The 25,702-nt window shown below is 39.8% G+C and overlaps 1 protein-coding gene and 1 non-coding gene across 4 annotated transcripts in view; both read right to left on the reverse strand.

The window, feature by feature from the left end:
- The window catches only part of LOC126162040 (thyroid receptor-interacting protein 11-like), a 442,937-nt gene that overhangs the window by 381,961 nt on the left and 35,274 nt on the right, over window positions 1–25,702 (reverse strand). For all 3 annotated transcript variants that reach the window (XM_049918272.1, XM_049918270.1, XM_049918271.1), the window contains exon 2: window positions 13,871–13,950. In XM_049918272.1, coding sequence (XP_049774229.1) covers window positions 13,871–13,950 — 80 coding nt within the window. The remainder of the gene's footprint in view (window positions 1–13,870; window positions 13,951–25,702) is intronic.
- Window positions 22,063–22,137, reverse strand: Trnas-cga (transfer RNA serine (anticodon CGA)). Its single transcript has one exon. It is a non-coding gene; the product is annotated as a tRNA-Ser (tRNA).

Consider the following 25,702-nt stretch of genomic DNA (forward strand, 5'->3'; position numbering starts at 1 on the left):
CAGGTGTTAGTAAGAAGTAAAAACAGCGTAAATCCATTTTGCAAGTCTATTTTGAAATACGAAGATATCCGTAGCGACCTTGCATTGTTCTACTTAAATCACTGGCGTCAGCAGTCCTCTTCATAGCCAATGCAATCAACGAATAATCACAAGCCTAAGAGCTTATAGGAAGGTAGAACGAGAATTGAAATACTAGTTAGAAATCACAGAAGTAATAAAACTCTTACTTTTGGTGCAAAATAATTCAAGCGGGTGGAACACTTGCCATTGTCAACAAAAGAAGTAAGTTGTACAACTAAACCCTGACGTAAAATGTTACCCTGATTGTAACTTTTTTACCCCTTATTAGCAGAGAACGCGGTGTTGCCCGGGACATATTACGCTATTTCAATTATACTCCTATCCCTCCTATCTTCTCCTCCCCACTCTCTCTGTCCATCTCCTTCTTCCCACTCTCTGTCTGTCCATCACAGCCGGCCGCGGTGGCCAAGCGGTTCTAGGCGCGTCAGTCCAGAACCGCGCGACTGCTACGGTCGCAGGTTCGAATCCTGCCTCGGGCATGGATGTGTGTGATGTCCCTAAGTTAGTTAGGTTTAAGTAGTTCTAAGTTCTAGGGGACTGATGACCTCAGATGTTAAGTACCCATAGTGCTCAGAGCCATTTGTCCATCTCATCCTCCCCCATTCGCTCTCCATGTCATACCCCCACCCCTATAGGAGGTTGCTGGCTCTTACCCGCATAGTATTTGTTTCCGGAGTGGTAAGTTCGGTTGACGTCGATCCTAGGCTTTAGGAGGCGCTCTTTTATCCGCAGCTCTGGCCACATACGCACGCTATATACATTTAACATATATCATACGTATTTCACCAATATCTTTAGCGAATTTCGCCCCCTGTTTCGTTTTCACAAAGTCCAATGTTTATAACGTCATATCTCCTGAACTATATGTCGTAAAATGATATAATTTTGTAGGCTCATTCTGCGGCATGCGTGGATACTGTCTCCGAAATTGTTTGCGAACAGAGTAAGTAGCAAAGAAGTAAAAAATTTAAACGTCATGCATGATGCGGCACTTTTCACGCATCTCAGTGTTCATGACGTCATATCTTCTGAACCGAGGCCCACGAGAAAGTCAGGCCGCGGCGCGTACGTCACCAAGGTAGTCCTGAACTCACTCGCTCGCTCGCTCAGCTCAGCAGACAAAATGCGTTTCTAAACCAGTTAACTCGCAGCTGGGCGTGTAAGTCCTAACGATAATTGCATCTTCCACTGTAATCTGCTATCATGAAGTCTTACTGATTAACAGTACCACAGCAAAATTTAATTTAAGATCAATACTCGATATAAATGGTATAACGGCTAGTTTATGGCATTCAGTATCTTCTGCTTAACAGTACTCATTAAATGCTGGAAGTGGTGCCTTACGCAAATGATAATCATTTTAGCATGATTTTATCTTATTGTACGCCAGTACAGCCGTAACGAATTATAAGTAGGCCCATGGACTTCCAATCATTATAGGACTAATAACAATAAGATTCCATAATAGCGGATTCCAGTAGAAGATTCAGTTTTCGTTTGCACGGACACGCCTAGTTACGAGTTAACAGGTGTAGAAACGTAGTTTGTCTGCTCATTTGAGCGAGCGAGCGAGCGAGCCAGGACTACCTACGTGACGTACCCGCCGTGGCCTGTCTTTCTCGGAGGCCTCGTTCTGAACTGTGTCGTGCAATTATGCAAGTACATTCACTCAATGTTATATGTGTATACTGTCTGCAAAATGTGTTACAAGTAGAGATAGTAGTAAATAAGTAATAAATTAAAACATAACGCCTGACGCGCTGGTTTTACTCATTAAAAGCAAAAATGTAATAGGCGATAAACTTTTTCATTTCATAATTTTACGGTTTCAGAGAGAAAAAATTTCGCAAAGGTCTGAAATGATAAGTAAAGTTTGTTGCATGTCACTACCTGCTCTCATTCTCAAATATTGAATGAATAAAGTTTGCGTATTCGCTCATAGTGGGCTATACTTCTTTTTCATCCCCACCCCTTTTACCCAACAATGATTCTTCCCAGACAGCAAATGATATGTCTACCACGTTCGGTTGAAATCGGTCCAGTGGTTCAGGAGGAGATGCGGAACAAACATACATATATACATACATACATACATACACACGCATTTTTGAAATATGCATGGGTTTTAATACATAAACAGAAATCGAAATACTCATTTGTAACATGATAAATCATTACAGTCTATAACAACCAAATAAAATATTGTGCTCGATTCAGAGGTCAAGAAATATTTTATGAGGGACAACATTTCCCTGTAACAGTTATAGCTTTACTTAAAAATCAGTATAAATATTTATATATGAATACCTGCTCTGTATGGGAACTCCTATTACAAATCTGTTCAAACACAACAGGAATTTGTACTATGGCACATTTTAACGCAACCTGCTTTGCCTTTCACGAAAACGTCAAATTTTAAGCAGAGATATAGTTAGTTGTTGTGCCTAGTTCGTAGTTCCTGTAGTATACCCTGCACTGTCACGTGACAGTTCGAGCAAACTGGATACTGTACCGATCAATGTAGGTTTATCGGTAGATCTCGAGCCCCTTCGAACGCGAGTATGGTTTGCCCAGTCCTAGTTTTAGGCAGCCACGGCTTTCAGAGAGACGAGTGACTAAAATCAGGAAGCTACAACCGGTATTCGGATAATGTCACGAGGCGGGAGACGTCCCTCACGAGCTACTCTGGAGGCAACGTATTGGAGTTCGTCGTATTTTGTTGTTTCTATATTACAACTTGCCTGTTAAAGACAGTATGGCATATTATGGCAATGGTACATCGAAGACTTATCACAAAAGGGCTGAGTGCACCCCGCTTGCCAACAGACCAATCCAAGAAGCAGCAGAAATCTAAGAGGACAGCTTAAACTGCTGCGAGTGAAACATATTTTATATTCCTGCTTGTCACAAACATTTACCTGTGATAGAATCATTGACAACACTTTCGTAAATTCGCCAGTCAAGACAAAGATCGGCTTCCGAATTTTGGTCACACGTTTCAGACAGCGTTGTGGCAGTCTTCATCACTGCATGGTTGAAAGCTGGCAACAGCACTGCGGTCGCGACTCTTCCTCCCTAAACTGATGGACTCTTCATTCGTCGCTCGGCAGGCTTTGCGCACTTGGACGCTTTGGCGTTTTTGTTATAAGCAGTCAGTCCTAGGCCCTTGCACCCCAAGGTAGGGCAGACATGCGAGTGAAGTGAACAGAGTCGCAAAAGAATTTTAACGCGCCGATCGGTCTCAGGGGACCACGCGCTACTGTTGACTGACCGTAGCTTCATCCCAGTACTCCCAACAAAGAGAAATTCCTAACAGTACCGAGAATCGAACACCTAACTGAAGGTGCAACCTGTGAAAATCAGACGTGCTCACCAATCGGCTACGCAGACGGATGCGAAGTCCGTATTGCTGACTCCTTGGAATTGTGAAGTTACCAGGGATAAAACACAGGGGGGAAAAGGTTGTCTACAAGTTGAATAGAAACTGAAGTGCAAGTCTTACCACTGAAGGGCATGAAAGGCAAGCAGTAGTTGAGTAAGGAGTGAGTCAGGATCAGCGTCTATCCTCATATTATTCAATCTCTACACACAGTAAGCAGTAAAAGAAATTAAGAAGAAATGTCAAAAGGGAATTAAAGTTCATGGAGAAAAAGTATAAGGACTTGGTAATTCTGTCAAAGACAACAAGAGTTTGGAAGGCCAGTTGAATGGAATGCTTAGTGTGTATATGCAGACTGAAGTGACAAATGAAACTTTGTACCAAGGGCAGGATTTGAACACGGGTCTCCTGCTCACTAGGCAGTGTGCTGACCGTTACACCAGCCTGGCACAGCGGCTTTGTACAACTGCGTGGACTACCCTGGTATTCCTCCCTCACACATCCAAATTCCCATTCATGCCTCAGCCCACTTGGTATTCCCCCTAAACTCAAACAGCATTGCAGTGGGTCTCAACTATATTGAAATAGCACCCCAGAATCAAACAAAACAGGGGATCCTGCCAGAAACCCAGGCATAGGTGTTTTAATCAAATGGTTCCAGAGACCATTTCAAGTCTCAGACATCTATGATGTATATATGCGGACTAAGACACAAATGAAAATTTGTACTAAAGCTGAAGTTCAGACTTGGGTCTCCTGTTCACTAGGCAGATGTGTGTACTGGTTATGGCATCTCACTAATGAGCAGGAGACTTGGGTTCAAATCCCAGCTTTGGTACAAATTTTCATTCATCACTTCAGTCTGCATGTAAACATCATAGATGTTTGAGACTTGAAAAGGTCTCTAGAACAATATAGTTTCATCTGGAATGGATAGTGATTTGAAAAGAGGTTATAAGATGAACAAAAATAAAAGTAAAAGAGGGTTATTATGCACAGTTGAATTCAGTCATGTGACACTGAGGGGATTAGATTAATAAATGAGATGCTGAGAGTAACAGATTAGTTCTGCTGTTTGAGCAGCAAAATAACTGATGACAACAGAAGTAAATGGGACATAAAAATGCCAACTGGAAATAGTGTGAAACACTTTTCTGAAAAAGGGAAATGTGTTAACATCTAATAAAAATCCAAGAGTTATGAAGTCTTTTATGAAAGTGTCTGGAGTGTGGCCTCATGTGGAACTTGAAATGTAGATGATAAACAATACAGAGAAAAAGAGACCAGAAGCTACAGAATTAGATAGGTTGATGAGGTATCTAATACAGAGATGCTGAACTGAATTGGGGAGGAAAAACTCATTGGTACACTCTAAAAAGACTACAAGAATGTGGCATCAAACAATTTTATAATTGAGAGATGTGTGCGTATATTCAGGGAAGGGGAGGGGGTAACAGTTATAGATGGCATCCATGGCTTGACACAGTTGTGGCACCATGTTATCTTTTTGTATGAGTCCTGGTTCTGTGAACCCCATCATTATGGATTTATCAGTGTGTGGAGGTTCCAAGGAAAACAAACATTGCCAGACTGCAGTATTCATCATCATATGTGCCCAGCATCTGGTGTGTGCTACTGGATACAAAACACAATCACCTCTAGTTTGCTTAGCAGTTGGACAGCAAGTACATTACATTTCTTACATGTTTTGAGGCCAGTAGCTGTCTCCAGTCTTCAAGGTCTCTGAGAGCTTTCAATAATGTAATGCAAGGCCATGTGGTATCTATGCTGTACTGACCTGCTCAGTACAGTGGGTGTTCGAATGCTGTGCTGGCCAACAAGTTCTTCAGATCTCTCACCAACTTCTGGGTATGGGTAGCCAAGAGACTGGCATGCCACCACACACCTGCTACTATGATTCATAAACTCTGGTACAGAGCTAAAGCAGCATAGAATGACGTACCACATCTGGCATCAAAGTTCAGTTTGACTCCATACTCAGCAGGGTTACAGCCATTGTTGGAGCCAGAGGCCGTAGCTCTGTGTACTAAAGTTCGCTTCTTATACACTCATAAATCACCTACAACTTATGTCACATATTCTTCCTACTCTACTGTATACACACATTATGTAAAATTTCATAACTTTCTATCTTTCCCTGATGTTGCAGTATTAATAGCTAGTGTATACTTCAACATCTTTCTAACACGAATGCTCATGCTCTCTCTCTCTCTCTCTCTCTCTCTCTCTCTCTCTCTCTGTGTGTGTGTGTGTGTGTGTGTGTGTGTGTGTGTGATAGATAGATAGATAGAGTGAGTGAGTGAGAGAGAGAGAGAGTGTGCAGATATAGCCTTCATTAATTAATGATAGTCATGATGCAATTTGCATCCAAGTTAAGATGAATATAATGAACAGTCTTGTGTAGAACCTACTAGAAGAAAGCACTGTCCATACAAACAGTGAGCACAAGCACCAAGAGGTAATACCCATTTAAGGGGAATGTTCACACATGAAGGAACAGAGGAATTATTAAGAGTGCCATTGTCCACATGCAAACAATACGGGGCTTTCCTGGAATTTACTTACAGTTACTGGACTGGCACTCAGGAGCATGGTTGTCCAAATACATGTCTGAGTACCCAGATCATGATTTTCTGTGGTTTCCAAGTATGTGTCCAATTTCCATCCCATTCTTTGCACCACTGAAAGCTAGTGCTGTCTCTCAAATCATTTTGTCAGCAATGAACAAGGCATTAAGTGCTAACATTACATTCATATACAGCTCATTACTGGAGTTCTCAGCATTCAAGAGAACTATACCCTCCTACAAATTTTCCGAACACAACAGAGGGGTCTGGAACACACCCGGAGCACGAGGGATGCCACTAGTCACCCGACCACAACCCTATTTTAGACACAGGTAATTTTCTCTTGAGTAATGCGTGAATTCAGACCATTGAAATGATTCTTCATGTTTATTCTAACAATACTTGTCTTTCCCAAAGGATTAGGCAGAAGGACAGCCCCTGTACATAATATATGGACATGACTGTAATGTTGTTCTCACATTTAAAATCAGCTACTTAAGTTAAGGGCAAGGATTACCTCCACTAGATGAAGAACTACGCTAACAGCCCCCCCCCCCCCCCCCACACACACACACACACACACACACAGAGAGAGAGAGAGAGAGAGAGAGAGAGAGAGAGAGAGAGAGAGAGAGACTAAAAAAATCAAACTTAGAACTTAATACCTTATTACAGGGAAGCGAGTAAAAAATTAGGTTAGAACTTGATAATACTGCACTTTTTTTTAGATATTAGAGTGATCTAATCATCTGTAGCAGTGTCAAGATTAGTTCTGTTTACGGTCTTGCTTGAAAAGTAGTTGCACTAGTTGTTGTTGTAGTCTTTAGTAAAGAAACAATTTCTGCAGCTCTTCATGCTAGGGTATCCTATCCAAATGTCTGCATAACATCTGCAACCTACATTCATATAAACTTACTGTAGACAAGTACCCCCACCCTCCCCTCTTCCCCACACACATCCCTCCGTTACCAGAGTGATAATTCTTCAATGTCTCAGGAGGTGTATCAAATGATTCCTCCTTCTAGTCAATTTGCGCCATAAATTTTTCCCCTGATTTGAGTCTTCATTTGTTATCTGTTCAAAGCATCGAATATTCTGCATTCTTCTGCAGTACCACATTTCTGCTAGTCTGAACTCTTTATCACCCACATTTCACTCCCTTACAAAGCATAATTCCAGACCAAAACCTTCAGAAAACACTTATATTTATAATCAATGTTAAAAAATTTCTTTTTCAGAAACATTTTTCTCACAATTGACAGTCTCTATTTTATTTCCTGTCCGCTTCAGTCATTGCCAGTTTTTTGCTGCCCAAACAGAAAAACTCACCTATTATTTTTTGTATCTCATTTCCCTATTTAATTCCCTCAGTAGTGCCTGATTTATTTTTACTCAATACCATTAATTTAGTTTTACTTTACATCTTGTTTTACTTTACATCTTATCACCTCTTTCAATACAGTATCCATTTTGATCAACTGATCTCCTTTGTCCTTTGCCTTCTCTGCCACAATTACAATGTCACTGGCAAAGCTCAAAGTTTTTATTTCTTCTCCCTATCTTTAATTTCCTTTCCTAATTTTTCCTGGGTTCTTTCACTACCTGTCAATGTACAGATTAAATAACACCAGGAATAGGCTGAAGCCCTGTCTCACTCCCTTCTCAACCACTGCCTCCCTTTCATGTCCGTCTACACTACTAACTGCAGTCTGGTTTCTGTATATACTGTATAACCTTTCACTTCCTGTGCTTAATTCCCGCTTGCTCCAGAATTTTAAAAAGTCTATTCTAGTAAAATTGTAAAAAGATTTCTCTAAAATACAGATGCTATAAATTTAGGTTTGCCTTTCTTCATCTAAAACACTGTAAGTTGTAAGGTCAGTATTGCCTTGTGTTTTTCTACATTTCTCCAGAACCCAAACTAGTCATCCCTAAGGTAAGGGCATGTACTAGTCTTTCCATTCTACTGTAAATATTTTGTGTTAATATTTTGCAATCACAATTTATTAAACTAATGGATTGTTAGTATTCACATCTTAGCCCCGGTCTTCCTTGGAAATGGAGAAAAGCGAAGAGCTCAGATGGCTAAGCAAACACAGGAAGGCTGAAAGGTGGAAGAAATATATAGAAGTACTTTACAATAGAAATAAACTTAAACAAATATTATGGAAAGAAGTGTGAAAGTGGATGAAGATGAGACGGGGTAATGTGATATTCTGAGAAGAATTTGACACAGGTCGTTTGGTATTAAGTTGAAGTCACCTGGACAACATTCCCTTATAATTATTAAGATTCTTGGGATAGCCAACCACAACCAAACAAAAACAAATATATGAGACAGTCAACGTACCCTCAAGACTTCAAGAATTTAATAAGCCCAATATAAAAAAAATGACAGATGCTGACAAGTGTATTACCAAATCATCAGTTTACTAAATCATGGTTGTCAAACACTAACATGAATTACCTATCAAAGACATGTCGATGAAGTAGCAGGCATTACATACAGGAAGTGCAAACTTAATCTAAACCTTGTACAGTAATTAGACTGAAGTTATGAGAGTTGGAGCACATGAAAGGGAGGTAGTAATTGACAATGGGATTAGACCGATTTGCTCTACATCATTCAGTCTGTACATAAAACAAGTGGTAAATAAAAACTGAGGAAAAATTTGGAAACTGAGTTAAGTCTCAGGAAGAAGAAATAAAAACTTTTGAGGATTCCCAATTGCAATGCTGTCAGAGATGCCAAAGTACTTGGAACAGCACTTGGAGAGAATGGATAGTGGCTTGAAAAAAAAAGTTATAAGATGAACATAAATAAAAGTAAAATATGGGTAATAAAGAAAAGACAAATCAAGGCAGGTAATACTGACAAAATTCTATTAGTAAATGAGACACTACTCGTAAAAGTAGTAGGCAAGATTTCCTATTTGATCAGCAAAGTAGCTGACAATGGCAGAGGTAAACAGATTATAAACTTCAGAATGTCAAGCTGTCAGAAAAGGAGAAAAAAGTTAAAATGTAACATCATATACAAATTTAAACACTATGAAGTCGCTTGTGAAGGTATTTGTGTTGCGTTTAACCTTACATGGAAGCAAAATACTGTAATGTAGGTTAGTGTTGGTAGCATGGATAGTTTCATAAAATTACTCTTTGGATCACAGACGACGACGACGACGACGACAACGACGACGACGACGACGACAACAACAACAACAACAACAATAACAACAACACTGACAAACATATAAATACTCCGCAATCCTAACTTCGGTTTCATTTTTGTGGTTATGTCTTTTTAATCTGGCGCTCTGCTTTATGTTATGGAGATGAAGATTTGAACTCCTCAACTGATAAGCGGTCGCTACCATAACACTTGGATTCAGTAATAAGCTTTTATGATCTACTACATGATATCAAGTATCTCTGCAATGCCTAAGAAACCTAGAATAACTCCAGAAAAATGCTGGCACAGTTCCTTTGAAAGGTCAGGGCCAATTTCCTTCTCCATCTTTGAAACAGCCAAAGCTTGCGCTCCATCTCTAATGACCTCACTGTTGACGGGATGGTAAACCCTAATCTCACTTTCTCCTTTTTTAAATTACACAGAAAATAGCAATACATTTTTTAAAATTTATTTGTGTCAGTATTTTGTCAGTAATGTCAAACAGCAGTTTTATAAAGAAAAGCAATTCTGGATGAAATCAATCTAAGAACTGTTGACAAGTTATTATTTGGAAAACAGGTCCATGCTGTAGGCCACACAGCTAAAATAATTTTAAAAAATAAAAATTTGAAGAAGTGATACAGATCTGTAATTACAATTAGAAATTTCTAAATACATCTGTTCAACAACAAAAATTCGATAGTGCTCCTGTCATAAAAACAATTATTTTTTACAATCTTCATCATTAATTCTACAAGAACTCAGAATCCATGTGTTAGCTTAACATTGCTCTTCATAATGTTTTTTTAGACAAATCATGTTCAGCAGAGATTGAAAGGAGTGCTTGAAAATTCATCAGTTGCTTATACATAAAAATCTGTGACATTTATCAGACAAGTTACTAGTATTCATGCACAACAACAGTCATTTCTCTTAGAGGGAACTTTCAATATTGGATTGGCAGCTGGTGGAATACTATCACGGAGGAAGAGTATGAACGTACTGTGGGATCACTGACAATATGCAGTTAGGAGTATCAGGATTCAATCTTGCACATAATGAACTTCACACTCTACATAAACAATTAAGTACAAGTATTTCAAATGTTCAGCCTGTCATCAATTCTCTCTGAGGGTCCAGACTGTGACAACTATAGCCCCATATTCTTTTCAACTTATTATGAAAGGAGATTACAGGATATACTACCTACTGCAACAAATGCTATAGTATTGCTGCATACTTTAAACTATCTGCTACAATTATTGTTTGTCTTGTAACAGAACACAAACAGCTCAAGTTTATTTATTTGAGGACATCTCTTCAGCTCTTACTTGAAATGAGTTGTAAAAATCAAGGTAGCTCTATACCAGAACAGTGGGACTGAGATTTCAATTTTTTACATCACATTTAAGTGCACAGTATATTACCATTACATCATTTTACTTGGTTTTAAATTGACTGGTTGGTTGTATGACTACTTTACTTCTTTCTTCCCCCTAGAAAGTGTTTCTATAGTCAAAATGTTCTGTGTGATGACAGCTCCCACAGCTGCAATGAAAGTAAAGCAGTTCACAGTCTGAGAATTTATCTGCACACTACAATGCTTTTTTAAAAACTGTCCTAAAGGAAAATCTTGCCCTACTCTGACCTGTAGATCAATCCATCATTCAATAATGTAGAAATCTACAACTTTACTTATAACTTGAGATACAAAGTAAGAATAAGTATTTAAATGCACAAAATGTTAAAAGATGTACAAGTCAAATTTATCACAAAAACTTCTAGAAGCAGCTGGGTTTCCACCATCATGCATATGCATTCTTCATTTATAATTAACTAAATCATCTACTGACAGCACAAAAACTTTATAAATCATTATGAATTATTTAAGTATGTCAGATATTTTTGAAACAGAAATGGAAGCACAGAAGTCATTAATTAACATGTGCAGATTTATAGCTTAGGCCGGCATTACACTATCAAATTTCTTTGTCAAAGATTTGATCAAATTACTTAAGAATGGATGAGCATACATTTCTGTATATGCTCAATTAAGTGTATCCTCATATCACAAAGCACAATATTCACTTAATAACTGCTACATCTGCAGAAGACAGGCTCACTGTAACTCTCCGATTCCTTGCTACAGGAGAGGGTTGGGTTGGGTTGGGTTGGGTTAGGTTAGGTTAGGTTAGGTCTCCGATCTTCATAATCTATTTTTGTATTCTGCGTGCCTCACGTTGTAAAGCGCCTCATCAGCTTCATACATCTCTATTAATTTTGTAGTTGTCGGCACACACCAATTGTATTTACCCGCAATATTTATAAAAACACTACAGAAGACAGAATGCAGCGATGCTAGCGCGCCATGCAGTAACATGTCACATTGCAGTGAACAGAAGACAAGCGACTTCTTTGATCAAATCTACAGCGAGGCCCTAGATTTGATCAAATGTTGGACGACATTTGACAAAGTCCCCTATTAAACCATCAAATATCATTGACAAAGACATTGGACAAAGATATTTGACAAAGAAATTTGATAGTGTAATACCGGCCTTATCCCTGATGTTATTCAATATTTATATTGAGGAAGCAGTAAGGGAAACCAAAGAGCAAATTAAAAGGGAATTAAAATTCAGGGAAAGAAATAAAACACTGAAGTTTGCCAAACTGGCTGTAATTCTGGCAGAGATCACAAAGAACTTCGAAGACCAGATGAATGGTGTAGACAGTGTGTCAGAAAGAGGCTATAAGCTGAACACCAACAAAAGTAAATTAAGAGTAACAGAACATAATCAAATTAAATCAGGCAGTGCCACGGGACTGAAATTAGGAAATAACACACTATAAGTAATAGTGGAGTTTTACTATTTGGGCAGCAAAATAACTGACAATGATTGAAGCAGACAGTAAATTAAATGCAGACTGCCAATAGAAAAAAAGAATGTTACTGAAAATGAGAAACGTGTTAACACTAAATATAAATTTAAGTGTTAGGAAGTCTTTCTTGATGGTATTCATCTGTAGTGTGCCTTGTACAGAAATGAAACTTGGGCAATGAACAGTTCAAACAAGAACAGAATGGAAGGTTTTGAAGTGTGGTGCTACAGAAGAATGATGGAAAATTACATGTGTAGATCAGACAACTAATGAAGAGCTGCAGAATCATAGATACAATGCTTGTCTACAGTAAGTGGGTTCAAACTGAATGTAGGTTGCAGTAATTATGCAAAGATGTAGAACGACTAGCGTGAACAGCTGTATCAAACCAGTCTTCAGACTAGTGACCACACCAACAACTTATACATATTCTGTCTACATTAACTATTGCAGTTGATAATGCTTACACACAACTTACAACTTCTCAGGGAGCAGGGGTGTCAGTGGAATTCTGATAACTCCAGAACAGTACAGATGGTTTCCTGCTGTTGTCAGCCTTAACTGAACAATTTTATAGCGTGCCATAGCAATGTAGCAGTGTAGTAAGCATTGTGAATGCAATGTTGTTCCCAATGTGCCTCTTGCTTCTTGAGGAGGACACAGGCCTCACTTCCCCCACAAATCTCTTCTCCCACCCAACTCCTTCCACACAGTAGCCCATGCGCTACCAAAATATCCAATGAAATGTTATGTTGTATTGCGTTAATTTCTGTTAGTAACAGAGAATTCCCAAGGGAAAGCAATTGGAGGATCAGGTGTTAAATCCTTAAACAAGTGCAGCTGGTAGAGGTGGAAGACAAAGCCAGAGACCAGCAATGATTAATTATCATCTGCAGTACATGTCTCCTTTGTTGTCATTGATTGACCTCATTTTTGCTGTGCATTTTTTAAAGTGTTCTTTTATAATTTATGCAGTGTGCTGGTTTTTTCCTTTTACAGTGTGGTTATTTCTTCTGTCTTTCTGCTGCTGGCCTTAAAGGACCATTAATGCAATAAATTATTATGAACACAAATCTCCAGCTGGTACAACCAAGTTAACACCTGCAAATAACATACAAAAACCCTGCAGAGTACGAGCATCCCCAACTGTTCCCTGTCTACAGGAGAAATATATTTTTAAATTTTTTGTTGTAAAGCAGAGAAAATGTTAACACTGAATATAAATTTAAATGCTAGGAAGCATTTTCTGACAGTGTGGATGATAAACAGTACAGATGAGAAGAAAATACAAGCTTCTGAACTGTAGTGGTGCAGAATAATGCTGAAAAACAGGTGGATAGGTCACATAATTAATAAAGAGGTTGTTGTTGTTGTTGTTGTTGTTGTTGTAGTCTTCAGTCCTGAGACTGGTTTGATGCAGCTCTCCATGCTACTCTATCCTGTGCAAGCTTCTTCATCTCCCAACAGTATCAAAATGGGGAGAAAGTAACTTGATGACACATCTTGACTAAAGAAAGAGAAAGGTTCACAGGAGGTGTCAAGTAACAGACAGTTTGGTAATAAACACCAAATTGTGTGTGGGGGGTGGGTGGAGGGGGGTGGAGGGTGTGAGGGGGGGCAAGGGGTGATCTAAGGTGAGGGAATTATGGAAGGAAGCCAGTGCTTGAATGCAGTAAGTGTTTTGAAAAGGATATAGGGTGCAGATAGCTATGCCATTAAATATCAGTCTGTGGGTTGTTGATTACAAAAATGTTAATAGTGGCATACCTCCAGGTTTTGAGCCTCACACAATGCTTCCAGTTCGTCACACTTTTGTTTCGACTCCAGCAATGCTGGCGTTCGTTCATCTGAAAATCACGAAAAGAATGTACATTAAAATCATACAATCATAACTTTCAAAATTTAATTATTTTTGACACAGTATCCAAGGAACAACAACAGTTGATACTAAAATTAATCTTAAAACATCTCAAATGTATTTTTTATTTGGTAACTAATCTCAGGTGTTCATCTATCTTCAAACCAATTTAATATCCACTATGATGCAGACCATCATTGGTAGTACCGGTGAAGTAATACCATCTAGCATAAGTCATTAAACTGTGCCAAACAACCAATATAATTTCTAGCTACATGACTGCATAGTACATACAAAGAACGAAGGCAATTAGAGGTCACCGTTCTTTCAGCAACAAAATGATTAGACACAGTACAAGTCTGAACAGAGAATGAACAAAACTAGAACTAAATATAGTATTATTTGAACGCAATAGTGTGTGAAAGCTTTTGAAGATCGAGTGATGTGAATTATGTTACAACTTCTAATACAGCTTTCTCAATTATACACACACTGCACGTAGTCTATTTACCATTCATTCTTAGGAAAACACAAGCTGCAGCAGAAAAAACTGAAATCACCCAGAAAAGGCAAGTTATTTGTTGTGGCACAGTGATATTGTGCCTCATTTTCATTATATTCTGTGAACCCATATATGAGGTAGTAATCAACAGCAATGCCATCTCACCATTGTGAGGGGAGGATGCTTTGGAGGCAAAGATGGCTGAAGACCCTGACGAGATGCTTCCTTTGAGGAACATTCAGGTGTTGGATCATCTGATTGTGAATTGAATCAGAGCCTGAGGTTATGTTGTGGGCCGAGTCAAGAGCCTTAAGTAATTCCAAACAGTGAAGAGCTCACTATAGGGTTCAGCTTGGTGAGGAGTGTTGTACAAGGGGATGTCTTTGACCTGTCGCTTCTGCAGTAGAAAGGTATCCAGATAGGAAGAGGACACTGATGTAGCAAAGTGTGTCGCAATGTGTTCTACAAGAATTGATGAACTGGTAGAAAGATGACCCTGTAGGACAAGACCTGGAACAGCTGTTGAAGTTGGCAGCTCATAAGACCACAGAGCTTGGCCCACACCTGAGATGATGAGACACATGTCCCCAAGGAGGCAAGACAGCACTCTCAACATTCCTTCTTAACGCGTTTGATTAGACAGTGAGCCTTAGCACTAAGTCGCTTAAAAGTGATAATATTGGCCTGCAAAGGATGTCGTTTGAATCATTGAAGGACTCATCAGCTATCATGAATAGCTATTGTAATGTCTTTAGCCCACCATGGCACCATTTGATATTTGGGGGGGCAGAGGGGGGGGGGAGCTGTAGAAAGGGGAATAGTAGTTCCAGGGACATGGATGATTGAATTTGAGATGCCTTGCAAAACTTCATCAATATGAGCCCACAGAGAGGTGACGAATGTTAACAGCAGAGACATGCAAAGGCCAGTCGTCTCTGTGAAGTGCCCAACAGGGTATTTGGTCCACCTGACAGTGGCAAGGAAACAACAGGATCACCTAAAAGTGGTCACTGTCACAAAAGTAGTTGTGAGCAATGTAGCAGAACCACAAGATTAGGGGAAGAGAGAGAGTGATAGCTCAAACAGTGCCACAGGTGGCACTGAAGTGGGTAGGAAAACCATTATTGAGGAGACACAGGTCATGGTCTGTGAGATGCTGGTCAATTAGAAAGCCCCTATCATACAAAGTGGTACTCCCCAACAACGGTTGGTGTTCACTGAAGTCCCCAAGCAGGAGGAGAGGAGGGGAAGGCAGGTGGGAAACTATTGGATTAAAATGTGGCCAATTCAACATAAGTAACTGGCCTGCTGGAGGTAGGTAAACATTGCAAATGGTAATTGCTGATGCTGCTTGCACCTGCACCACTATTGCCTCCAACAAGGTACAAAGGGAATTCATTCACTGACAAAGCACAGACCCCTCCAGATGCCCTCTCAGGGCCAGCACGGTTCCAACAGAATGTGCGATAACCGCAGAGCATTGGAGACTGGTCATCAGGGAAGTGTGTTTCTTGGAGAGCAAATGCAAATCACAAAGTAGAGAAGTAGAGGAAATAAGGTGGTGCATTTCCAGCAGGTGACTGTAGAACCCATTAAACTTCCACTGACTGATCACGTGACTGGTGGCCAGGGTAGGCGTGAAGGGGACAGGAGGACTGATCATGCAGCAGTATCACTGCCTGTCACCAGTGGGCACAGAACCACGTCCATAAACATTGGTGCAGAATTCCACTGTGTGTGGGGATCCGGTGCTTCTGGGACCACCAGAGGAGCCTTGTTCCCTCTTCTTCTTCTTCTTCTTCTTCTTCTTCTTCTTCTTCTTCCTTCATAACCTTTGGTGGGCAGGGTTCTTTCAAGGAGCTATCTGCACTGAGTGTAGGGACAATTGAAGAGCGGACAGTGCTGGTGCCCACAGGCCGTGGCTCCTTCAGCCACTGTTTGGTATCGGACCGCTGGTTTGGTTTGTTATGGGTTGGGGTTGGGTTGTTTGGGGAAGGAGACCAGACAGCGAGGTCATCGGTCTCATCGGATTAGGGAAGGACGCGGATGGAAGTCGGCCATGCCCTTTGAAAGGAACCATCCCGGCATTTGCCTGGAGTGATTTAGGGAAATCACGGAAAACCTAAATCAGATTGGCCGGACGCGTGATTGAACCGTCGTCCTCCCGAATGCAAGTCCAGTGTCTAACCACTGCGCCACCTCGCTCGGTCTGGACCTCTGGTCCGGAGGTTTCCAGATAGAGGGATCCCAAGAAGGAGACCTGTCAATGTTAGACACTGAAGAAGGAAAACTTTTCTGCAGCTGGGTGCAGGAAGTGCTTCCCAAAGAAAGTACTGTAGAAACCATGGGAGGGGACAGTGGTGGGAGATCTGATTTGGGGAAGGTAGAGGTAGGGGAGGGAGGGGTGGCAATGGTCATGATTTTAGTGTAATGGCTGTCACATCCACACAATGCAAGTGTTCATATTTCTTCCATGCCTTAGTATGTAACAGGTATTACTGGATCTTCTGTTCTTTCTTGAAAACTGTGCACACTGGCGAACAAGGGGAGTGACGTTCTGCGCAGTTGACTCATTAAGGTGTACGCTCACAAGGACTACCTTCCTGGAGTGATGGTCCACAGTTGCTGCATTCTGGATCTGCCATGCAGCAAAATGATACATATATACCCAAAGTGTAAACATCTGAAGCACCTCATAGGTGGTGGGACATACAATTTCACATAACAGCTGTATACTATGACCTTAACTTTCTTCAGGAGGACGTTCCCTTCAAAGGCTAAGATAAATGTGCTTGTATCAGTGCAATTATCCTTGGGTCCTTTTCGTACGCATCTGATGTACGCTTTGCTGCTGGAGGTTAGCCTGCAGCTCCTCATCGTTTTGGAGTGTAAAATCTATCTGAAAGAAAATTCCTTGGACCATGTTAAAATTTTATGCAGGGACATGGTTACAGGTATTTCACCTACATGATCTCGAATCTGATGAACTGTATATTGGGCATTAAAGGAAGTTTTAACTAATAACAAACCATTTTGCATTTTCCCCCTGAGACTCAACTTCTTCAAATTTGTCTTTAATGTTTTTGACAAAAAATAATGGTTTCATTGAAGTAAAAGTATCCCCATCAATTCGAATACATACCAAGTAACAGGTGAAGTGTTTTGCACCCAGACATCTGGCTTGTCCCTCTGCCTTCAACACAGCTAGGGAGGAAACAGCATGAGGTCATATCTCTCTGCATTACAATCTGAATAGAGTGCTGGACCCTTGCAGCCACCAGTGGAAGTAAGTTTAATTGACTTCACGAGTGACTCTTCCACCATGATACCATCTTCTCCAAATGGGGACACCTGCCTTGCATGTCTCCCAGCAACAAGAATGGTTACCTGGCCATCAAACATTGTCTGAAGTCCCCATGCCCAGACCACGATGGGCACAATTCCTTAGCTTGCACAGGGAGTTTCCAACTCAGACACCAATAGTGCAGTCCTTGTGTGGTCAGGAAGCTACCAACACACAGGAACATGATGATCTCCTCTCACCCCCTCTCCCCCACATACACAAACACATACAATGGAATGGCTGCTGGGTTTCTTGGGCACATCACTTTTGCTAGACAGGACAAATGCAAAAAGAGAGAGGTACAAAAGGTGGAAGATACACCACACTGGATGACTTTCCTTGCAACATTCACAATTATTTAAAATTTGGAAAAGGAATAGCAAGTTAAACTCAACAGGGGGAATATATACGAGGGCTATCCATAAAGTACATTACGTTTTGGAATTAAAAATAAATAAAGTATTGGAATTTTTTCTTATTGTATACAGATGAAAGCCACACTTAAATACTACTTTTCTACACAGTTGCCATTTAAATTAAGGCACTTATCGTAGCGATGGACGAGCTTGGAAATTCCTTCGTCGTAAAATTCGGCCGCCTGTGCCTTCAACCACATAATGACTGTCTTTTGGGTCAGAAAAGGTGTGATTTTTGTGGATTTCCTGGAAAGAGGCACTACAATAAACTCTCAAAGGTATTGCCAAACTCTGCACAACCTCAGAAGAGCAATACAAAACAAGCGCAGGGGAAAGTTGGGCTCAAAGATCTTGCTGATTCATGACAACGCCCGGGCCCACACGGCAAATGCCACTCGTGAAGTTCTCGAATCTTTTAAGTGGGAGTTGTTTCCTCATCAGCCGTACAGTCTCGGCCTGGCACCGAGCGACTCCCAGTTATTCCCAGCAATGAAGAAGTGGTTGGCTATGCAGCGTTTTGATGACAACGCAAAGCTTCAAGAAGAGGTAACCACGTGGTTGAAGGTGCAGGCGGCCAAATTTTACGACGAAGGAATTTCCAAGCTCGTCCATCGCTACGATAAGTGCCTTAATTTAAATGGCAACTATGTAGAAAAGTAGTATTTAAGTGTGGCTTTCATCTGTATATAATAAAAAAATTTCCAATACTTTATTTATTTTTAATTCCAAAACGTAATGTACTTTGTGGATAGCCCTCGTAGTTAAGAATGAAAAGATGTAGAATGCCAGAAGGGAAGAAAATGATAATGTGCTACAGAATCGGCACTAGGAAGACTATCTAATGAAAATGCAGAGAGGAAAAAAGAAAAGTCAAAGAATAGACATGCAGCAAGGAAAGGGAAGTAATGCTACAAGGTCTGGGGCCCTGTGGTGGCCACGCATGTCCTCACAAAAGATATGTGAGCCCCCATTGGGGAGTACACTTTTTTTTTAGTCAAATTTTGTCATATATTTCTTTATTCCCTCATTTAGGAATGAAAATAATCACCTTTTGAAAATTTAATGTAATAGGATGGATAAAAAATCCACTCACCAAGCGCCAGCAGGAGAACACAAATATATAGGTATTAAAAGTTGCAAGATTTCAGAGGCAATGACTCTCTCTTCTGGCAGAAGGGTTGAAGGGAAAGGAAGAGGTATGAAGGAGAAGGACTGGTGAGGTTTAGGAATGGGAGAGGTCAGAAAAGTCACCCAGAATCCCTTGTCACGTGACAAGGCTACATTCCAGATAAGTATCTTCAAAAAGGAGTTCAATATAATGAAAAGGATAATTGCTACTCATCATATGGTGAAGATGTTGTGACTCAACATCTCTGTACATCTACATTCATACTCTGAAAGCCACCGTACAGTGTGTGGCAGAGGGTATCCCTTACGACACCACACCTGGTTGCTTCCTTTCCTGTTTCACTCACAGATAGAGCAAGGGAAAAATGACTATCTATATGTGTCCATAAGAGCCCCAATTTCATGTATCTTATCTTTGTGGTGCCTATGTGAAATGTATGTTGGCAGCGGTAGGATCGTTCTGAAGTCAGCTTCAAATTACAGTTCTCTAAACTTTCTTAGTAGTGTTCTTTGAAATGAATCCCTCCAGGGATTTCCACTTGAACTCCTGAAGCACATCCATAACAGTTGCAAGCTGATCGAACCTTCCAGTTACAAATTTAGCAGCTTGCCTCTGAATAGCTTTGCTGTCTTCCTTCAATCTGACCTGGTGCTGATCCCAAACACTCAAGCAGTACTCAAGAATAGGTCACACTAGCCTTCTATTGGAGATCTCCTTTACAGATGAACCACACTTTCCTAAAATTGTCCCAATAAATGGAAGTCGACTATTTGCCTTCCCTACCACAATCCTCACAGGCTTGTTCCATTTCATATCGCATTGCAATGTTATGCCCAGATATTTAAATAATGTGACTGTGTCAAGTAGGGCACTAATGAGGCCATATCTGAACATTACAGGTTTGTTTTTCCTACTCATTTGCATTAACTTACATTTTTCTACATTAAGAGCCAGCTGCCATTCATCAATCCTACTAGAAATTTTGTCTTTGTTATCTTGTACTAACCCACAGTCACTTATCTTTGACCCCTTCCTGTATACCACAGCATCACCAGTGAGCAACTGCAGACTGCTGCCCAACCTGTCTGCCAGGTCATTTATGTATATAGAAAATAGCAACGGTCCTGTCACATTTCTCTGGAGCACTCCTGGTATTACTCCTGTCTCCAATGAACACTCACCATCGAGGACAATATACTACGTTCTATTACTTAAGAAGTCTTCAAGCCAGTCACATATCTCGGAGACTATTCCATATGCAAGAACCTTCATTAACAGTCTGCAGTGGGGTATCATGTTAAATGCTTTTCAGAAATCTAGAAATATGGTAGCTGCCTGTTGCTCTTCATCCATACTTTGTAGTATATCATGTGAGAAGAGAGCAAGCTGGGTTTCGCATGAGCGATGCTTTCTAAAGCTGTGCCAATTCGTGGACATGAGCTTTTCAGCCTCTAGGAAATTTATTATATTCAAACTCAGAATATGGTCAACAACTCTGCAGCAAACTGATGTTAAGGATATTGGTCTGTAAATTTGCTTGTCCATTCTTTTACCCTTCTTATATACAGGAGTCATCTGTGCTTTTTTCCAGTAGCTTGGCACTTTGCGGTGATTGAGAGATTTGGATAAATGCAAACTAAGTAAAGGGGCAATGACATAGAGTACTCTTGTAAAACTAAATTGGGATTCCATGCGGACCTGGTGACTTATTTGTTTTCAACTCTTTCAGTTGTTTCTCTATGCCAGGGATGCTTATTACTATGTCATCCATATGGGACTCTGTGCAGTGGTCAAATGGCGGTACGTTTGTATGATTCTCTGTGGGAATGATTTCTTAAAACTTCGACCCTCCTTTTGCTATCTTCTACTGCCAAACCAGAGAGGTCGATGAGTGACTGGATGGAAGCCCTACACCCGCTTAGGGATTTTACATAGGACCAGAATCTTTTCGGGTTCTCCTCCAGATCTTTAACCAATGTATGATAGTGGTATCTGTTGTACGCTTCATGCATAGATCTTTTCACAGATGCACGAATCTCTACTAATCTTTGTGTGTCGTCATTTGTGCATCCTCTTTTGAACCAAGAGTGGGACAGCCTTTGCTTCCTCAGCATTTTCAAAAAAATTTTTATTAAACCACGGTGTGGCTTTACACCCTTCATCCACTTACTAGTCACATACTTGTCCAGATCACGATTTACAACCTATTTAAACTTTTCCCATAATTCCTCTATGGGCGTCATTCTGGAATTAAATGATTGCAGCTGATTGTCTAAGTGAGATGCTAACAACTGCTTATCTGCTATCAGAACCACTCTAGTAGACTCTTGACTAATTTATTAACTTATGTAAACATTGTCGCTATGATGACATCACGATCACTTATCCTCATCCCTATACTAATGACATCAATAAGGTGCAGCCTGTTTGTAACTACAAGGCCCAAGATACTTCCATTGTGTGTGGGCTGCCAAACTAGCTGCTCAAGACAGATTTCAGAAAACATGTTCAAAAGTACTTCACAAGACTGTCTGTCTGTACCCCTGCAGTGAATCCATACATATCCCAGTCTATACTCGGTAAATTAAAGTCAGCACCAACTACTAGTGCACTACCAAAGGAAATTTAAAGTATACCAAAATTCAGAATGATATTTTCACTCTGCACCGGAGTGTGCGCTGATATGAAACTTCCTGGCAGATTAAAACTGTATGCCCGACCGAGACTCGAACTCGGGACCTTTGCCTTTCGCGGGCAAGTGCTCTACCAACTGAGCTACCGAAGCACGACTCACGGCCGGTACTCTCAGCTTTACTTCTGCCAGTATCTCTTCTCCTAGCTGAGAGTACCGGCCGTGAGTCGTGCTTCGGTAGCTCAGTTGGTAGAGCACTTGTCCGCGAAAGGCAAAGGTCCCGAGTTCGAGTCTCGGTCGGGCACACAGTTTTAATCTGCCAGGAAGTTTCATACCAAAATTCCACATATTCAAAAAAGAACTTAAAAAAATGCTAATTAGCAAGAGTTTTTATAGTATTAAGGAATACTTCAATCACCAGCAGTCAATATACAGTAGCTTATTTCTTTCATCATAATGGCCCAAAATGCTCATTGAAATTAAATTGTATTCATCTATCATTCTAATTTAGCATATTATGAATGTCATTATACATATGGCTTGATGTTATATGTAATAATATTTTATTTATGGACATATAATTGTAAATCTTTTCAGTCCTATTTTCTATGTAAGGCAATGTATGACAAATCCTATATCATTTTTATAATGATGAGATACAAGAATACTAAGTAACTAAATAAATAGTACTGCATGGTCTCAATAGACTTTCTTTGAATGACTCTAGAACTATCACAGTGGAGTTGGGTGGTCGGTAAAAATATCCAACAATTAACTTGGTTTCACCTAGACCTGATATGTACAACTAGACAACTTCACTATTACACTCAATTTCAACCACAGTAGAGATAATATTTTTGTTGACTACAATGACCACTCCCCCTCCTACAGCACCCAATCTGTCTTTCCGATAAACATTCCAAGACTCACTAAATATCTCAGATCCTTTTACTTTGGGTTTTCACCAGCTCTTAGCCCCAAGAATAACTCGAGATTGAGAACTTTTCTGGAGGGCAGTAAATTTGGGACTTTGTTATGAATACTTTGGCAATTTAATGATAACATTTTTACAGTCAACCTGTCTTTACTCTGAATGTGGTCTGATTCCCCTATATGTGTATTGACTGGTGAGTGTTCATGAGATTACCTCAAACTACTGCCTAGCCTTAAAAACCCCCATGTGCACTCCACACGTACTCTACTACCTGAGTAGCTGCTTCCTTTGTATAGTGCACCCCTGACCTGACAAACAGCTGACAAACATTGTTATTATTCTGTTCACTGTTGGCACTTTTTTATTTACTTATTTATTTACAAGTCTAGTACCGTAGGACCAAACTGAGGAGCAAACCTCCAAGGTCATGGAACATGTCAGCACATGAAATTACAACATAAAAGTAATAACTGATAAAAAACAAAATGTTTATGAACCCAAAAAAAAGTCAACTCATAAGTTTAAGTAAACACAATCGACAATAGCTTGATTTTTCAAGGAACTGCTCAACAGAATAGAAGGAGTGACCCATGAGGAAACTTCAGTTTCAATTTGAAAGCGCATGGATTACTGCTAAGATTTTTGAATTGTTGTGGCACCTTACTGAAAATGGATGCAGCAGTATACTGCACACCTTTCTGCACAAGAGTTAAGGAAGTGCGATCCAAATACAGATTGGATTTCTGCTGAGTATTAACTGAGTGAAAGCTGCTAATTCTTGGGAATAAGCTGATATTGTTAACAAGAAATGACAGTAAAGAATATATATACTGAGAGGCCAATGTCAAAATACCCAGACTAGTGAACAGGTGTCGCGAACTTACACCACTTATTGCGTGAATCACACGTTTATGAGCCAAAAATATCCTTTTGGAATGGGAAGAGTTACCCCAAAATATAATACCATAGGACATAAGTGAATGAAAATAAGCAAAGTAGATTAATTTTCATCTCAAACAATCGCTTTTTGCTTTTGTATGCAGCTCTTTATGTAATACACCAACGTTTTCGCTATTTCGAGAAAACACTCGTATACAAAGTGAACTATGAGTTATGCCTACAGTGAAAGTATGGAAGGTACCCACCAACTAATGAAGAAAAAGGAAAAAAGTCTGGCCAATTATTTCAGGTAACCAGAAAGATTAAATTAATGTCTCATGCGATGGGAGAATACTGTCACTGGAGGTTATAGTGTTTGGATGACAAGGCTGAATATATGAGACTAAGTATTTTTTTTTTTAATTCAACTTAATGGAATCTGTAGACTTGCAAAGTGCTTATCTTCTAATCTCTGTACTCCCAATACAGTGTAGAAGGCTTAGGAAAGTTGAAAGGGGATAGAGTGAAAGAAGCTGTAGTTTGTCATATGGCATTTGTGGCAATGTCACAGGAATAAGAAGACAGATGTGTCAATTCAGCAGCAGTTTGAAGAAAGCCAGAACATGTAATGAATATTAACAAGTAGCAAGTGCAGCCAGAGTCCTTTGACATGCAATCTCAAAACTATCACTATTATTTTCCTTACAACTGGAAACTCCTACTGGGTCTGGGTTCTAAAGTCTTCAACTAGCATTGTACCCTCAATTCACAATTTTTTTCTTGTGTTACCAGACAACATCAAAAATTATGAATTCAGAAAGCATTCTTATAAGCCTGAATGAAACTTGTTTGACAGCAGAATAAAGTCTTGTCTCACAAAAACTACACTCTCTCAGTTAAGAACAAAGTCAATAGTAGGTGCCTACTATAAGGTGGAAGCATTGGGATGTTTGCTGATACATGATCAACACAGCTTTTAAATAGTTCTAGGCTGTATTCTGTATGAAATTGCACTTCATTTCCACCCATCCCTTTCCATGCAACTCATATGAGTTGCTTCCACCTAAGCCCAACTTAGGCCCTGGATATACTCTGTACATTGGTTTTATTTAGATTAAGAAAAATGCCAAAAGCATTTGGAGCAAAGTCCACAAACAGACCTGCTTCCAAAAAAGCAGCTGCACTCAATAAATACTAGAAGCTGTGGACTGATGAAAATCCAAGACAACATGTGGAATATATACTGAAAAAAATACATCAGACTCTCTGCCACAAAGCAGCATGTTTATAGCATGTGTTATGCAAAAATATTAGGTCTACCAGGATTGAAGATGAATCCACTTCAAGACCTATTTGGAAGATAATACCCAGTGTAGGTTGACTTACTTTAACAGTCTGATACTCCTAAAAGCTGCAGATTCAAAAATATGAATAACTGAGTCTTTCAAAGCCAATCTAAATTTTATAGCAAAAAAGGGGGGAGAGGAGTTTAATTTGCCTAATTTTAACTAGGAAACAGTATGCATACACCACCAGCAGTAAAGACAATTTGCAAAATAATACTGAGTGAATTATCAGACAACTGTCTCACAGAATTAAGCCAACAGCTCACATGGGAGAGAATATTTTTGGTATCCTTATCCACAGTGCAAATCAGACAAGGATTAGCAACTATAATTCTATTACTGTGGCAAAGGGCACCAAAGATAAGAAGTCTACCAATAAGGCTAGTAGAGTATTTGTACATTTGGTAGTACATGTACACAATCACTAGTATCCAAACAAAGATGAATTCATAATGTTTAGTTCAAATGTGGCCAATGTAGAAAATTGGTGTGGAAAACTCAAGACACTTCATAAATTGTATATATTTTTACAAGTTATTTACAGCTCTTTAGGTTGTTTC

The sequence above is a fragment of the Schistocerca cancellata genome, chromosome 2 (genome assembly GCF_023864275.1).
Source record: "Schistocerca cancellata isolate TAMUIC-IGC-003103 chromosome 2, iqSchCanc2.1, whole genome shotgun sequence".
In the NCBI taxonomy this organism is placed as follows: Eukaryota; Metazoa; Arthropoda; class Insecta; order Orthoptera; family Acrididae; genus Schistocerca; species Schistocerca cancellata.